Source organism: Neophocaena asiaeorientalis, unplaced genomic scaffold, assembly GCF_003031525.2.
Source record: "Neophocaena asiaeorientalis asiaeorientalis breed wild unplaced genomic scaffold, Neophocaena_asiaeorientalis_V1.1 scaffold134, whole genome shotgun sequence".
Classification (NCBI taxonomy): domain Eukaryota; kingdom Metazoa; phylum Chordata; class Mammalia; order Artiodactyla; family Phocoenidae; genus Neophocaena; species Neophocaena asiaeorientalis.
This window is the reverse complement of record NW_020185339.1, coordinates 29,794,496-29,813,049: the sequence shown is the minus strand read 5'-3', so window position 1 is coordinate 29,813,049 and position 18,554 is coordinate 29,794,496. Positions and strand designations below refer to the sequence as shown.

The 18,554-nt window shown below is 40.8% G+C and overlaps 1 protein-coding gene across 1 annotated transcript in view; it reads left to right on the top strand.

Annotated features, from left to right (window-relative positions):
* PFKM (phosphofructokinase, muscle) overlaps positions 1 to 18,554 on the top strand; it is a 42,196-nt gene continuing 23,642 nt past the window's right edge. The window contains exons 1-2 of the mRNA XM_024736990.1: positions 1 to 82; positions 740 to 862. Coding sequence (XP_024592758.1) covers positions 1 to 82; positions 740 to 862 — 205 coding nt within the window. The remainder of the gene's footprint in view (positions 83 to 739; positions 863 to 18,554) is intronic.

Below are 18,554 nucleotides of genomic sequence, written 5' to 3'. Positions count from 1 at the left end.
ATGCATAAAGAGGAGTTGCATCTGAAAGTTTTCATGTGTGTGATTCAGTCTCGCCAGTTAGTCAGGACTCCTCAGAGAACAGGTACCAGTGTCTCCTGATCATACTCAAGTGACAGAATGGGTTCTCTTGCAGGGAACCGCAGTACAGGATATGAGACTTACTAGTGTAGAGGCAGGCTTTAGCAGTCAACTGACCTTGTTTTTCCATCCCCACTATGCTAAAATGTTTATGACTGAGGCTTGTCTTTTCCTTCTACAAGTATCAGGTGAGATTTTGGCCTGATGTGTGGGGATAGGCCCCAGGCAGGTAAGGAGGACTTGGAAGTTGAGGGAGAACAAGACTTATAGCACATGAGCTGGTAGTTGATTTCTCTGTCCTTTGTGAATTATTTCAACCTTTCCAGGTTCATCTGTGGGAGTCCTTGTTGCCATTGGAATTGACACTCCAAAACCTATAAGATAAATAGAGTCCCAAAGAAAAATGGCTTTCTCTTCCACCCCAGTCTTAAAGTTTCTAGTTATGTGTTCTGCTTTTACCTCATTTATGTCAAAATAGTAGAACCTTTTGGAGGTAAGATAGTTGTTGATAAGAGTCATCACTTCTCTAATTTGTCACTGGATTTATGTGAAAAATGCCCTGGAAAGCTAACTGAGAGCCTTAGAGAAAGTGAAAGAGAATAAAGAGCACTCCCCTCCCTGAATCCCACCTTGAGGGTGACCTAGAAATATTGCTTCTCAGCTGAGGAAGCTTCAACTTGCAGCATGCTCATACAAAAGCCACCATCCAAGACAGACGCCTTGAAGAGTCTAGATACTATGGATGATCCAGACGCCGTGGAAGGCATACCTATTTTTAAAAATGGTGAGGCACGTGGTTAAACAAGGGGTGGTTAAACAAGGGGGAGGAATGTGGAAAGAAGTATTGGAAAGTGAAAAATTTATGAGTAGCATTATAAATTAGGATAGACTTACTGAATTCAAAATATGAGTTAAGACGCAGGGGAGAAAGTTGGTGTGTGTGTGTGTGTGTGTGTGTGTGTGAGAGAGAGAGAGAGAGAGAGAGAGAAATCTGTAAAATTACAGAAAGAGGGACAGTTCCCTCTATGAAGAATAGCTTGATTTACTCAATAGTAAGTCATTTGGCTCCCTCATAACTGTAAGCTGCTAATCTGGTTTAACCTATTATGAGGAACCTTGATATATAAAAATGTGAAACTTAAAAAAATAAATTAAGGAGTCATTATATCACAAAGTGACTCCAAATATCATAAAAAGTATGCACCTTCAGAATCCACTTAATAACAAATTTCTCTTTAAGTAGTGTCCAACTCTTAGGCAATTTATATAAAACTTCAGAAACACATTTCTGTGTTTCTTCTCAACTTAAATATATCTGTATTGGAGTCAGTTCACTGCAAACATTTATTGAGTTCCCACTACGTACCCAATAATATGCTAGAAATGATAAGAGAGGTTGTAACATAACCTTGTCATTGTCCCAGTAGTTTACAATTTGGAAATGCCTTAGAGTTTCTTTAGTCCAACTCCTTATATTTCCAGAAGGAATTCAGGTCTAAAAAGGTTTTCCTCAAGAAGTTAACAAATTCATTGGAGTAATTACTCCCAGCACCTATGAAGTATATAGCAATATTTATTCAATAATATTTGAGCACTTACTATTTGAAGTCATTGTACTAGACTCAGTAGGAGACGAGAAAATGAACTAGATGCTTTCCCTCTCCCCCAGGAGCTGACGATCAAGAAGGGAGATAATAAATTAAGAGCTCGATAACTTTGGTTCAAAAATGTTGAATTTGAAAAGAGGATGCCTTGGAGATGTAGGAAAGGGAGGGGCCAGCTGACTGCTTAGGTAGAGTTTCACTGAGCTCCAGCATGTTAGCAGGGCACCGTGGTCCAGGATCCAGTCCTAAGCTTTGAAATGGCATACACTCTAACTTAATTCGGTCCCCTTAGTGTACCCAGGGTTAACCAGACTCACAAGAAAATGGTTTGTGTGCAAGAATTCCTGTTTATTAAGCTGTTGGAAGAATACATATCTATATATGGCAACTGTGTGTGGTCTGTGTCCCTTTAATCAGACATTGCTTTGCCCATGCATAAAAAGCTGCTAGGTAAAGAAATAAGCCCAGCTGGTGGACTCGTCCTGCAGTTTCCCGAATTTGTATAGATTATTTCTTATTTGCCCTCTTCTTCCCTGCTTTTCCCATTCTCATTTTGCTCTATACTTAATACTCACCTCAGACCCCCTTTGCTCTGATGACCCATTTGGAACTGCTTCTGTGGTTTGAACTCAGCATTATCCCAGGGACAAAATTTTGATGTTCAACTTCTGCCTTTAAGCACTGAGGCCTCAGGTAAGAGCTACATTTAACCCTTCCAACTCTCCCATTAGAGACTGAGAATCAAATATCTTCCCAATTTGCCCCACTGGGGCCTCCATTCCTCCTTTTCCGCCTTTCTCCCTGCCTACTTCCCCTCCTTCATTCCCTCCTCTTCCCTTCCTTTTCTTCCTTCCTCTCTACCTCCCTCCTTCTCTCCCTCCTTTTTGTTCCTTCCAAGAAAAGTTGTTTAGCACATATTATGTCAGGTACTGTACTTGGCACTGGGAAAAAAGTAAGGAAAATCAGTACATTGCCTGCCCTCGTGAGCTTTATGGTCTTGTGGGAGGAAGACAGTGATCACATGATCACACGTGTGGCTAGATAATTAGAATGATGCAAGTACAATGAAGGGAAAAAATACCATGTAATCAGAGTGTAAAACGGAGCACCTAACCTGGCCTGAGAAGTCAGAAAGACCCTTTCTTGGGAAGACCTGAGAGATGAGTATGCATTAGCCAGGCAAAGGGGAAAGAGAAGCTTTCTGGGAAAAGGGACAGTAGGCTCTGAGATGAGAAGGAGTTTGGCTCATTGGAGGAGTAGAGAGGCCAGTACAACTTGAGTGAGGGGAGGAGTAGCTGGGGAGCCAACTATAAAGATAGTAGAAGAGCCAAATCATGCTATGCCTTCTGGGTCTTACCACTTCTATGCTGTAAGAACCTGTATTCTTGCTAAAGGAAAATCAGTGGGAGCTCTGCCTCTATCAAGACTGCCTTCATCTCAACCTAGTCACCATTCAACATTGAGCTCCCGATCCCAACCTCTCAGGACCAGCTCCAAGGAACTTGTGTTTTCATGAAGCTAAAATTTTCAGGGCTTTTATAATGTCATCAACTAAATTGGAAAGATCATTGAGTAGGAAAATAGCCTTAAAGATGCTTTTCTTCCAGTCAAGTATGCAAGGATACCAGTAGACCTGTGGAACCCTTTTTTGCATCTTCCATTGGTTAATAGAAATGATCTTATTTATCCTCTTGGACCACCCTACTCTGAGCCCCCTGTTAAACTGCCTCTCAGTTAACCCAGGGAAATGTGTATAAGAGCCTGAAGATATATCCCTTGGACTTGCTAAACAGCTAGGCCTTTCACATTATGCTCGATGAGGTAAAGCAGAAGATCTGAAGTAGAAGACTCACTCCCAATATTGTCTTATATAATGATTATTTGTCTTCGCTTCTCTGATATCCCCCTAAACTTTCTTCTTTAAGAAAAGAAAAAGTGTATCTGGTCCAAGCTTGAGTCTTCACACCTCGGCTAAAGACTTTGTTTACCTCTGCCCTTATCAAGACTTGAATGTGGTGCTTCAGCCTGCGGTAGGGGTCATCTTGTTACCTGTAACCTCTTTCTTGAGCTAGCTTTCTCAAGAAGTTGATCCTCATTGGCAGAAATGACTCCATAGGAACCCCCCAGGCCTTTGAGACATGCAGATTTATTCTTCAAGTGACTGGTGTTCCTGGACCGCCACAACTTAGAACAATGGTTCTTAAACTTCATTGTTCATCTGAATCACTTGGAGGGCTTGTTAAACCACATTGCTCTGCCTCAGCCCCAGAGTTTCTGATTCAGTAGGTTCCAGGTAGGGCCCAAGAATTTTCATTTCTGACAAGGACCCAGGTGATGCTGAATCTGCTGGACTGGAATCAAGAAGCTTTGTCTTAAGCCAGTGCACTGTGTCAGAAACTTTAATATTTGTTGCTAGTAGAGGCTGCAGGGTCTCCAGGGGTCATCCTATGCCAACTAGAGCTAAAGATGACTCTCTAGCGCAGACAGTGGTTTCATGCTTGTGCCCAGGGTCTGTCCTCAGGGAGCTTACATTCTAGTGGAGGCAAACACACAATAGCTTATTAGTCAGGTAAGGACTAGATGAGATCCAGGGGTTGTGTAGAAGTGAGAGGACCAGACAGATATTTGTTTCAACCCAGAGAGAGACCCATACCTAAGTGCTACATATGTTTCACAATATGAACCCACCAAGTCATAGTAACCCATTTACAATTCTGATTCTGGTCCAAAGGAAATCTTGGTGATCCTCGGGTATGATACTCCTAACTTCTTCCTGCCTCAGAACCTTTGCATTTGCTATTCTCCCCATCTGAAAGCTGCCCCTCCAACTGGTAGCATGGTTTTCTCTACTGTTTGTTCAGACTTCTTCCTAGAATGTCGTTTCAGCAAGGTTTTTCCAGAACACCCTACTTCAGATAGCACACTTGTTGCTCTGCTTCTTTGCCCTGCTTTATTTTTCTTCAAAGCATTTATCACTAATTGACTAACTTGTTCATTACCTGCTTTCCTCACTATTATTTAAGCTCCATAAGGATAGACAGGTTTTTTTTTCCAATCCTGGATCCCCTTGTGTCTAGAACAGTGCCTAACATGTAATAGGTGCTCAATATTTGTTGACTGAACACAAGAAACCTATAGTATGCTATTTCCTCTTCTCCTGGCTTAGACTTACACCTGGATGACTGACATACCTACTTCTCATGCCTAAATGATGGTCCTAGTGCACCATCACTAGCATTAGCAACATAATCTTTATCTTCTCATATCATCCTAGTGGTAGTGAATGGACTCATGAGTACAGCATACAACATCCTCTTTATTGCCCCTCATCTATACCAGCCTTTAGTAATCATTGTGAAAGAGATCTTCTGTCTTCATGAACTACTCAACTTCCTGGCAGTAATGTCTAATTTTATCCTAGTTTAGAGGGTCCTCTCCAAAGCTCTCTATATGTTTATTTAACTACCATTACTTAACAGGGTTAATGGGCAGAGCATATGAACCAAGTAGTTTAGGATACCTCAGCTGGTTTACTCAAGTGCTCTTCCTATCTAGCTGTTGCAGAATTCTCTTTAAACATCTTCTTGTACTTCTCTCCCCCAGAATGCCTTATTTCGTGATAATTATAATTTTTCCCCTATTATTAGCCTGGACTTCATGCCAATATCCCAAATAGCTGTCTAATACCTAGAAAGCTCTGGGGAGTCTAAGAGGACCTTCTAAATGTCTTCCTGTACTATGAGGATCTATGTAAACAATATGTCGTTCATTGCTTGGTACCAGCGTATGACGTATAAGGTGGCTCTCCTTTGTGCACATTAGCTTTACCCAATGTGCTGAAAACAAGAAGACCACCAACAGATAGTACAAGGTAGAAGAAATAGTAGACTTTAACCACATGGCCTTCTGGGTCCAACTGACTTTCTTCTTTTGGGTTCAAGTCTTTTTTCCCCTCACTCTCTGCCAAGTCCCCTAAAGCCTGAATTCTAGCTACCAACCTCAACAACTGAAGAAAGCTGATTATATTTTGGACAAAGTTCTAGATTTCCAGCAGAACCCTAGCTAATTCCTATCATTGAGTCATTAGAATGGGCATAAGCCCCCCTTGAGAAGCCTATTTGAGGACCCCAGGTTTTTTTCCAGTGCAAACCCAGGACATTTTAGCTTTCTCCTCTGGAAGAGGGGTCCAGGGTGTCTGTCCTTTTTCAGCCCCATTAAACCATACCAGTAATGAAAATAATCTTGTAATAGGGCAAATTCAGCTACTGGCTTAGTCTCGTCGCCTCAAGATTTTTTGGGGGTACCATCTCTTGTTTGCCTAACTTGCTGCTTTGTTTTTGTGACTCCTGGTCCTTAACTCTGCTAAGCTATGTGCTTTACTCCTGACAATTTCCTTAGGCACCCTAGCTTGTATGACAATGTTTAGACCCCTTTCTCAACCTCTTCTTCCTTAGTCACCATACTATGTTTACCTGTAGGCGTCACATACCAGCACCATGCCCTGAGGGATGCTTCTCAGACTCCCCTATTAGAGGCCCGAGGATTGGATATATACCATAGTTTTTAGAACTTCCCAGATCTCAAACATTCCCTTCTGTCATCATTCCACCATCAAATTATACATCCAAATTTTGATTCATAAGTCAACCATAGCTCACTAAAATGCCCCTTCCAAGTTGTTAAGATTCCTGGGAAACTATATTTGAAATTTAAGTTTTTTGATAAACAGAAAATTATGAAAAAGTGAAATGTATGGTCTTGGAGTTTAAGATTAAAATTAAGGAAAATCCATATAAGGAGCTGTCATGGTCTTATCATATCATCCATCTCTCTAATACTGGAATATGTATATCCATTGGTGTTCTTCTCTCAAACAGTACTAAATAAACACTGCCAAATTCTTACTATCCAGGTCCCATTTTTTTTTCTTACTCCATTTTCCCTCAACTAATATATTTATGGCATAAGAATTTGATATATTATAATTGTTAATTGGGTTATTGACTTCTTCAATTATATCCCAGGTCCAATGAAATATAAGCTTCCTATGAACCTTTGATAGCCCCTCTAGATAAGCTTCTTGAGAGCTTATTATACCTCAGTACCTGACACAGTGGCTGACACATAATGAGTCCTCAATAAATATTTGTTGAATGTATGAATAAATTAATAATGAATAGGGGTTTCTCAAAATTCTTATCAACAAGACATTTACAGCCATTTCTTAATATGATGTATTTCTTCCATTAGCTACTCTCTATTTTGGGTTGGTTTTTTTTTACTAATTTAGCTCTCAGAGAGTAACATCTTCAAATTTGGGTATTACACCAGGATGACCATAGGCAAGGCCTAAGTACTTTCTGTGATTCCAACCTCCAACTGACCTGAAAGTTCCCTAGGTGCCTTTTAAGATGATATTCCTTTGAATTGTGCTCATATAGTTTTCTAGGAACTCCTAGGGATGATTGATCCCTGGACAGAAAAAGGGATCTAAAGGATCAAGTATCTTGGGATAAGGCTATGAGTGAGTGACATTTCCTTGTCTTTACCTAATTAAGGTAGACTCATTAATGTAGTAATTCATTAAGAACACTTTCAATGAAGATATAGGAGTCTGTAGTGGGTAGAAAGGGGAAGGGGTGGATTGATTTTTAAATTTCAGCCTTTAGATTAATTTTTGGAGTTAAAAACCCCAGAATGTATGGGGAGCTTTTCCAGCCTCTCCTTTTTCAAATTTTAAATACATATTTATTGAGATGTAATTCACATATCATAAAATTCACCCATTTAATATGTATAATTTGGGCTCTGTCTTCCAGTTTCCCCATGTAAGGCGCTTAGAAGTCATACTCCGTGCTAACAGCAAGTAATAGTAAAAAGACTGAAAAACCAACAACTCTTCTTGAATCTGTAAGAGAGGGAAAGACAAAGGGCAAACTGTTGACCCCAAAATTGGAGAGACAAACAGGTGAATACAGTTTATCACAGCTTACTGGAGCAGAGACCCAGGAGTGGAAACCTCGGGAACCAGTGAAGGGGTAGGAAAGCCTGAACTGTAATTGATAAATTACTGGAGGCTCAGTGCACACAATTCTAGGAGTAAAAAACTATAGGGGGATCCAATCAAAGGAAGACCTCATAATATTGTGAGATTTACTTCCAAGAGTTTGACCAGATTCCCACAGTAAATATCAGAGAAAAATCTCCTTGGGCTTCCAGCAGGGAGAGGAGAAGAGGAACCATTTTGAACTAAACCAGAGTGCTACCAAGTCCAAGCTTGTACTGCCTTACTCATGACAAGCCAGTAAATTGAGAGATGAGTTGTTGGGGCAAGGAATAGCAGCTTTATTTGGAAAGCCAGCAGACTGAGAATATGGTAGATTAGTGTCCCCAAAAACCATCTTCCCTGAGTTAGAATTCAGGCTTCTTTTATACTAAAAGGGGGGTTAAAATCCTGGTTCCTACATATGTTCATTTCTTCCTCCCTGCAGCCATTCACAGGTGGACCTGGTCAGAAGGTTTCCTGTAAGGTAAACAAAGTATATTAGCTTAACGTTCATTTTATGGGAGGCAGGGTTCTCAGAGATGGACCATTATGTATAATTTAAGCAACATCCCATTAGTGACTGACTTGTAGCAAAAGGAATAGACTACAAAGGTTAAAGTAAAAGAAATAGATCCAATACGGAGTCAGATTTGTTCCTGCCTGTTACAAGAGTACTTTATTCTTCTTAACAAGGCCTGCCTTCAGGAGAAACTAGTTAACCAGAGCCTAACTTACTGGGGTAAGTTATCAGAGTCTAACTGACCTGAGGAAGGGAAATACCCAACTCCAGCCCACTCTAGCTGTCCTATCCCACCTAAGGGGGGTGGGGAGGAAAAAAAAGCAAGAAACACTTGTGAAATTCATAGTCCAGAGGCATAGGCACTGTAAAAGACTGAAATCTAACCGTAGGACTGTAGAATGCTTTCCCTCCCTCCATATTTAAGACCACATCATTAAGGCCTATTTACAGCACTTTCTTTCTTTTTTTTTTTACATCTTTATTGGAGTATAATTGCTTTACAATGGTGTGTTAGTTTCTGCTTTATAACAAAGTGAATCAGTTATAGATACACATATGTTCCCATATCTTTTCCCTCTTGTGTCTCCCTCCCTCCCACCCTCCCTATCCCACCCCTCCAGGCAGTCACAAAGCACCGAGCTGATATCCCTGTGCCATGCGGCTGCTTCCCACTAGCTATCTACCTTACGTTTGTTAGTGTGTACATGTCCATGACTCTCTCTCGCCCTGTCACAGCTCACCCTTCCCCCTCCCCATATCCTCAAGTCCATTTTCTTTTATCTAGTATGTCATGTCTGGCTGCCAAGAAAAAGTTATAAGGCATATAAAAAGGCAAAAAAACACAATTTGAAGAGACAGGGCAAACATCAGAACCAAACGTGGCAGTGATGTTGGAATTATCAGACCAGAAATTTTGAACACCTATGATTAATGTGCTAAGGGTTCTAATGGATAAAATAGCATGTAAGAATAGACAAGCAATGTAAGCAGAGAGATGGAAATCTTCAGAAATAGTATTATTTGAAACTTGAATTAGTTGCAAATGTATATTGCAAATTCTAGGGCAACCACTAAAAGAAGTAATAAGGTATTACTGATATGCTAAGAAAGGAGAGAAAATAGTCACATAAAATACTGAGGTAAAACCACAAAAGGCAGAAAAAGAGTGGAAGACAAAAATAGGAACAAAGAACAGGACAACAAATAGAAAATGGTAATGAATATGGTAGATATTAATCCAATACTCATTTTGAATGTCAGTGGTCTAAATGTGCCAATTAAAAGACAGATTGTCAGAGTTGATCTGAAAACATGACCCAACTATGTGTTATCTACAAAAAAAACCCACTTTAAATATAAAGATATCTATAGATAAAAAGTAAATGGATGGAGAAAAATATCCCATTCTAACACTAATCAAAGAAAGCAGGATAATTTTAATTTTAGACAGAGCAGACTTCAAAGAAGAGTTACCAGGGTTGAAAAAGGGCATTGCATAATGATAAAGGGCTCAATTCTCCAAGAAGATATAATAATTCTTAATGTCTATGTGCCTAACACACAGCATCAAACTGTTAGACCCAAACGGTCTACGAGGGATTCCAACTCGCCCAAGAACCGCCAAGAGTCGAGAGCCGCTGCAACACGCAAGAGGTTTATTAGGAGCCGATGCACCGGGGTTCCCTGAACCTCACACAGGAGGCCGATGTGGCAGGCGAGTCCATGTCAGCTGGCCTGACATCCCAGAGGCTGGATCCTTCCACTCGAAGGCAAAGTAAGGCTCTCGTAGGTCTTGTACCGGTCGGTAATTATTAGTTCCTGGCTTTTTAACTTCCGGGGTATTAAAGTCCCAATTCGGCCTGCTAAGTCCCCGTCAACTGAAAAACTCCAAGAATGGTTTCGATAGGGAGAAGAATTGGTTTCGATAGGGAGAAGGAGTGGCACACGATAGGGAGAAGAATTGGTTTCGATAGGGAGAAGGAGTGGCGCAAGAGGTTGGTTTACGGGAACAAGTGAGGGGGTGGCAAGTCCCTAAAGGCCCCACACAAACTACATGAGGCAAAAACTGATAGCACTAAAAGGAGAAATAGATGAATTGACTATCAGAAATGGAGACTTCAGCATCTTTCAGGAGTGGACAGACGTAGCATACAGAAAATAAGTACAGACATAGTTAAACTCAATGCCATCAATGAACTGAATATTACTGACATCAACAATTCATCGAAAGATTGGTTCAAGATGGCGGAATAGAGGACATGCACTCACACCCTCTTACGAGACACCAGAATCACAACTAACTGCTGAACAGTCGATAGGAAGACATTGGGACTCACCAAAAAAGATACCCCACATCCAAAGACAAAGGAGAGCCACAATGAGATGGTAGGAGGAGCACAGTCACAATAAAATCAAATCCCATAACCGCTGGGTGAATGACTCACAGACTGGACAACAATTATACCACAGAAGTCCACCACTGGAGTAAATGTTCTGAGCACCACATCAGGCTTCCCAACCTGGGGGTCTGGCAACGGGAAGAGGAATTCCCAGAGAATCAGACTTTGAAGACTAGAGGTATTTGATTGCAGGACTTCAAAGGACTGGGGGAAACAGAGACTCCATTCTTGGAGGGCACACACAAAGTAGTGTGTGCACCAGGACCCAGGGGGAAGGAGCAGTGACCCCCACAGGAGACTGAACTAGACCTACCTGGTAGGGTTGGGGGGGTCTCCTGCAGAGATGGGGGGGTGGCTGTGGCTCACCGTGGGGACAGGGACACTGGCAGCAGAATTTCTTGGAAATACTCCTTGGCATGAGCCCTCCTGGATAGCCCCACCAAAAAAGCCTATAGCCTCCAGTGCTGGGTTGCCTCAGGCCAAACAACCAACAGGGAGGAAACTCAGCCCCACCCATTAGCAGACAAGTGGATTAAAGTTTTACTGAGCTTTGCCCACCAAAGAAACACACCACCAGTCCCTCCCATCAGGAAGCTTGCACAAGCCTCTGAGACAGCCTCATCCACCAGAGGGCAGACAGCAGAAGCAAGAAGAACTACAATCCTGCAGTCTATGGAACAAAAACCACATTCACAGAAAGACAGATAAAATGAAAAGGCAGAGGGCTATGTACCAGATGAAGGAACAAGATAAAACCCCAGAAAAACAACTAAATGTAGTGGAGATAGGCAACCTTCCAGAAAAAGAATTCAGAATAATGACAGGGAAGATGATCCAGGACCTCGGAAAAAGAATGGAGGCAAAGATCGAGAAGATGCAATAAATGTTTAACAAGGACCTAGAAGAATTAAAGAACGAACACCTAGAAGAATTAAAGAACAAACAGAGATGAACAATACAATAACTGAAATGAAAAATACACTAGAAGGAATCAATAGCAGAATAACTGAGGCAGAAGAACGGATAAGTGACCTGGAAGGCAGAATGGTGGAATTCACTGCCGCGGAACAGAAGAAAGAAAAAAAAAATGAAAACAGCCAAAAAGACCTCTGGGACATTAAACACACCAACATTCGCATTATAGGGGTCCCAGAAGGAGAAGAGAGAGAGAAAGGACCCGAGAAAATATTTGAAGAGATTATAGTCAAAAACTTCCCTAACATGGGAAAGGAAATAGCCACCCAAGTCCAGGAAGCGCAGAGAGTCCCAGGCAGGATAAACCCAAGGAGAAACACGCCGAGACACATAGTAATCAAATTGACAAAAATTAAAGACAAAAATTATTAAAAGCAACAAGGGAAAAATAATATACAAGGGAACTCCCATAAGGTTAACAGCTGATTTCTCAGCAGAAACTCTACAAGCCACAAGGCAGTGGCATGATATGTTTAAAGTGATGAAAGGGAAGAACCTACAACCAAGATTACTCTACCCGGCAAGGGTCTCGTTCAGATTCGACGGAGAAATCAAAAACGTTACAGGCAACCAAAAGCTAACAGAATTCAGCACCACCAAACATCTCTACGACAAATGCTAAAGGAACTTCTCTAAGTGGTAAACACAAGAGAAGAAACGGACCTACAAAAACAAATCCAAAACAATTAAGAAAATGGTAATAGGAACATACATATCGATAATTACCTTAAATGTGAATGGATTAAGTGCTCCAACCAAAAGACACAGGCTTACTGAATGGATACAAAAACAAGACCTATATATATGCTGTCTACAAGAGACCCACTGAAGACCTAGGGACCCATACAGACTGAAAGTGAGGGGATAGAAAATGCAAATGGAAATCAAAAGAAATCTGGAGTAACAATACTCATATCAGATAAAATAGACTTTAAAATAAAGAATGTTACAAGAGACAAGGAAGGCCACTACATAATGATCAAGGGATCAATCCAAGAAGGAGATAAAACAATTATAAATATATATGCACCAACATAGGAGCACATCAATACATAAGGCAAATGCTAACAGCTTTAAAAGAGGAAATTGACAGTAACACAATAATAGTGGGAGACTTTAACCAATGGACAGATCAGACAGAAAATTAATAAGGAAACACAAGCTTTAAATGACAAAATAGACCAGATAGATTTGATTGATGTTTATAGGACATTCCATCCGAAAACAGCAGATTAAAGTTTCTTCTCAAGTGTACACGGAACATTCTCCAGGATAGATCACATCTTGGGTCACAAAGCAAGCCTTGGTAAATTTAAGAAAATTGGAATCGTATCAAGCATCTTTTCCGACCACAATGCTATGAGGTTAGAAATCAATTACCAGGAAAAAAGCGTAAAAAACAATTCATCCAACGACAGCCAAATATAAATTTTTCTCAGGGTCACATGATTCACCCATACATATTCATTCATACATTCATACATACATGATAACATATTTACCAAGCTAGACCACATTCTGGGCTATAAAAAACATCTTAACTAATTTAAAAGAACAGAAATTATACGATGGCTGGTTTCAGACCACAGTGGAATTAAACTAGAAATCAATAACAGAAAGATAACTGGAAAATCCCCCAATACTTGGAGATTAAACAACATACTTCTAAATAACGCATGAGTCAAAGAAAAAATCTCAAGGGAATTTAAATATATTTTGAACTAAATGAAGAACAACTTATTAAAATTTGTTGGATACAGAGAAAGCAGTGCTTAGAGGGAAATTTATAGCCTTGAATGTATATATCAGAAAAGAAGATGATCTAAATCTCTTATAGTTCCCTAAGTTTCCATCTTGGGAAACTATAGGTGAAGAGTAAATTAAATCCAGAGTAAGCAGGAAAAAAAAAAAAACCAAAAGAATTAGAGCAGAAGTCAATAAAATTGAAAACAAGAAATCAACAGAGAAAATTAATGAAACCAAAAGCTGGTTCTTTGAAAAGATCAATAACGTTAATAAATCCCTAGCTAGGGTAACTAAGAAGAAAAGAAAGAGGACACAGATTACTAATACCCAAAATGAAAGCAGGGACATCACTACAGATGCCATGGAAATTAAAAGTATAATACAGGAATACGATGAACAACCCTATGCCTACAAGTTTGATAACCTAGATGGAAAGGACCGATCCCTTGAAAGACACAATCCGCCAAAATTCACACAAGGAGAAACAGATGATTTGAATATGCCTATATGTATTAAAGAAATGGAATTAATAATAATCTTCAAAAAAAGACAGTGCCTTTTATGTACTTATTGGTTATTTGTATATTTACTTTAGATAAATGTCTTTTCAAACCCTTGCCCATTTTTTTAATATCACAATTTTATTTGATATTTCATTGAACAGAATATATATTTGAAATTAATAGACTTTATTTGTTAGAGAAGTTTTAGGCTTACAGAAAATTGAGCAGATTGCACAGAGAGTTTCCATATATCCTCTCTGTTTTCTCCTCAGTTTCCCCTATTATTAACATCTTACAGTGGTGTGGTATATTTGTTACAATTGTTGAACCAGTATTGATACATTATAATTGATTAAAGTTCATAGTTTACACTAGGGTTTACTCTTTGTGTTGTACAGTTCTATAACTTTTGACAGATACATAATGTCACGTATCCTCCATTAGAGTATCACACAGAATAGTTTCACTGCCCTAAGAATCCCTTGTGTTCTGCCTATCTATTGCTCCATCTCTACTCTGAGCCCTTGGCAACCACTGATCTTTTCACTGTCTTTATAGTTTCACTTTTTCCAGACTGTCATATAGTTGGAATCATACATACGTACGTAGCCTTTTCAGACTGGCTTATTTCACTAAGCAATTTGTATTTAAGCTTCCTCCATGTCTTTTCTTGGCTTGACGGGTCATTTTTTTTTTTTAATTGCAAGATTCCACTGTATGGATGTACCACAGTTTGATTATCCATTCACCTTTTGAGGGGCATTTTGGTCGCTTCCAGTTTCTGGCACTTATGAATAAAGCTGCTGTAAACACTCATGTGCAGGGTTTTGTATGGATATAGTTTTCAACTCATTTGTGTAAATATTTAGGAGTGTGATTGCTGGATCATATGGTAATACTATATTTAGCTTTGTAAGAAACTGCAAAACTATCTTTTAAAGTGACTGTACCATTTTGCATTTGCACCAACAAAGAATGAGAGTTCTTTGTTGCTCCACATTCTTGTCAGTATTTGGTATTGTCAGTTTTTTTTTTTTTTCATTCTAATAGATTGCAGTGGTGTCTCTGTTTTAATTTGTGGTTCCTAATGATATATGATGTTGAGCATCATTTTATATGCTTATTTGCCATCTTCTGTCTTCTTTGGTGAGGTATCTGTTCAGATCTTTTGTCCATTTTTAAATTCCATTATCTTTTTATTGTTGGGTTGCCAGAGTTACATATTCTCGATACGTGGTCCTTTATCAGATATATGATTTGCAAATATTTTCTCCCATTCCATGGGTTGTCTTTTCACTTTCTTTTTTTTTTTTTTAAATTTATTTTTTTGTTTGTTTGTTTTTATTTTTGGCTGTGTTGGGTTTTCTTTGCGGCGCGTGGGCTTTCTCTAGTTGCAGCGAGCGAGGGCTACTCTTCGTTGCGGTGTGCGGCCTTCTCATTGCGGTAGCTTCTATTGTTGCGGAGCACGGGCTCTAGGCGCGCAGGCTTCAGTAGTTGTGGCGCACGGGCTTAGTTGCTCCGCGGTTTGTGGGATCTTCCCGGACCAGGGCTCAAACCCGTGTTCCCTGCATTGGCAGGCAGATTCTTAACCACTGCGCCACCAGGGAAGCCCCGTCTTTTCACTTTCTTGATGGTATCATTTGCAGTACAAAAGTTAATTTTGTGTAGTCACATGGTTTTATCTCCTAGTCACTTGCATTCTTATTGTTTGTAGAATGTTCAGGTGCAGAGACGAAAGAAAGCGAGAGGAAGGGCAGTAGAAACAGCAAGGAGATGAGAGATGACTGTGGAGAGGCATTGAAACAAGGCATGGGTGGAGCAGTGGAAAGAGTAAAGAGGATCTGAGTAAAGGTTGCACCTCTTGCTGTGGTAGTATTGGACCTATGTTCCCAGAATGGATTCTGTTTGCTTTGTAGCCCAACAGATATGCTTGGTTCACTATCAGAATCCTGCATCCGCTTCTAGTGCAGTCTTGAGAATGAGGCTATCAAGGCAGGGGTCTTGCCTCTTAGTACTCTCATTCCTAGGTAGCTTCTCCGTATTTTCTCTGAGAAAGGTACGTAAATGTAAAAGGAGTTTTTGAGGTCCCTCCATAGAAAATACCAGTGATCAATGTTCCTCAAGGGCAGGGATTCTGTTTCACTTGTCTTTTCATCTCTCAGAACCTAATACAAAACCTGGCACACAGACTTCCAATAAATGTTTGTTCAAAGAGTGATAGAGGTGGGAGACAATGGATAGGGCCAGAGAGGGAGGCTTATCATTGACTGTGGAGGATGTTTGAATGCAAGGAGTCTCAGGCAGCCCCCGCTCGGAAAAAAAGTGTCTCTGATGACAAGGGAAGTAACTAAATAAATTCTGATTCCCACTGTACACAGGAGCTGAAGGCTCCCGAGATAGATGCGGGGACTCCAGAACCCTCTGCGGAGTGAAGAGACTAAGCCGGTGTCACATTTGAGCTGTGTTCTTAGCGTGAGGGGGAAGGGGAGGAGAAAAGCGACAAGGAGGAGGCGGAGCCTCCGGGCCAGCATCAGCTTAGTGGAGGCTGGAAAGGCTCTCCTCTTTCCCCTCCCCTGTTGCCTCCACCTGGCTCCTCCCCGTGTTCGCCAAGCTCCCCTCCCCCCTTCCCCAAGGACAATCTGCAAGGAAGACCGGGCGGAGGAGAGCTGAGGCTGTAAGGCAAGAGGGGCCCTTGGGTAAAGAGCGAGGGGGAAAGCTGAGAGCGAGGTGGGAATGAACGTGCTGGGAGGAGGCGGTGGGGAGAACAGAAAGGAGCAGAAGGGAAAAAAAGAGGTGGCATAGCATCAGAAGAAGGGGCTGAGGCGGGGGATGGGTGAAGAATCCTAGCCCCTTCGCTCGGCTTGCGCGCACTGCCCCTTTGCCTGGAAATCACGGATGGGTGGGTGGTATTCGGACCTCGTGGCCCTCGGCTGCCCGACTCCTACCCTGGCACTCATCCAGTTGAAATCAGTGCACCTAGAATGCTGCCACTCCAGTATTTCTCCCTCCCGCGTGCTTATCTCCGCGCCTGTGATTTTATATATAGGTGTTAACATATCTGTTTCTACGTGTGTCACTGTTGATCTGTTTATTCATGAATCTGCTTGCATATCTGTGACTGGTGCTTCTATAACATAGAGATGCAGAAGAAGAATTTGAGCTGTATTTTGCCGGTCAGCACTCCTAACCTTCCCCGTTTATGATGAATTCTCTCCCTCACTGAAGCCTCTGTGGGTGGAAGATCCCTGTATGGGTTTCTGCCAGTGATGAGCTCCCAGAGTGGCTGAGAAGAAAAAAACTCAGGGAAAAAGGGATCAGCATAGTACTCACATGTTTTGTTCTTTTCTTTCCAAAATTTTGCCTTCCTATTTGCCACCACTTAGTCTTTCTTTTTTTTGAGAACTGCAGAAATTTGCACAGGAACACTCTGGTTTAACTATTTAACTCTGGTTAAATAGGAGAGTGTTTCTATCTATGTGTGTTTGTATTCCTCTCACTGTTTGTCACTATCTTCTTTCTTAGGTCCCATTTGTATCTGTATGTGTTAGAAGTAGAGGGAATATAGAGGTACATCTGTATCCAAGCATATTTAAAATTTTTTCTATATTTGTGTGCATTTCCTGTTGTTTGTCAGTTCACTGATGCTTTCCATAAGAGTTTATTGAACTCCTGTTCTTATGTGCATAGACTTCTTTAGGCTTTGGTAGGCCGTGGGAGAGTTTAAAAAATGAACATTATCTACCCCCTAAGGAGTTTTCAGTCTAGTTGGGGAAATGACTTTAGCAATCATTAGTCCAGGTGTCTGCAAACTTTTTCTGTTAAAGGCCAGATAGTAAATGTTTTAGGCTTTGCAGGCTATCGGGTCTCTGTCACAATAATCTCTTCTGCACAAAAGCAGCCATAGATAATATGCGAAAGAATGTGAGTGGTATGAGCACTGAAATCTGGATTTCATATAATTTTCACATGTCATGGAATTGTTTTTTCCACCACTTAGAATGTAAAGACTTTTCATAGTTTGCTGCCATACAAAAACATTAGAAGGGCTTGATTTGGCCCGTGGGCTGTAGTTTGCTGACTCCTTATCTAGTCCAACCTTTTCAGTAAGTAAGAAGCAATTAAACTATCGCATAAAGTAGTAATTAAGTGCTAAGTGAATGATCTGGTTTCAGACAATGTGTGATTAGAGGAGGTCCAGAAAGAAGCCCTCCTTGACCTGTGGTAATCAGTGAGGGCTTAATAGGTTTAACAGGGATGTGACTAGGACGGGCCTTAAATAATGGAGTAGGATATTGATCTGTGGAAAGAACCAGGGTGGCCTTCCGGACAAGTGATGCAGTGTGCACAGGCACAAAAGTGGGGAGGAACAAAGAAATGTTCAGGTGATAACGGAGCAGGGAATTCATGGGAGCAAAGGTTGAAACTCTAGGCAAGAGTTAGATCATGGAAGTTTGAATGCCAACCCAAAAAGTTTGGGTTTATCTGCCAGCACTGATTATATGTAGCATGTCTGTGAATCTGTGTTTGTTAACAGCACTATGTGTGTTTCTGTATGTTTTTCTTCATGAGTGTCTCATTGCATGTATTTTATTGGCATGTGTGTGGATCTGTATGTGGATGTGACCCATGTCTTTATCAGCAGCTACCCTGATTGCCCTGGGTTCACAGCAGAAACATGAGCTG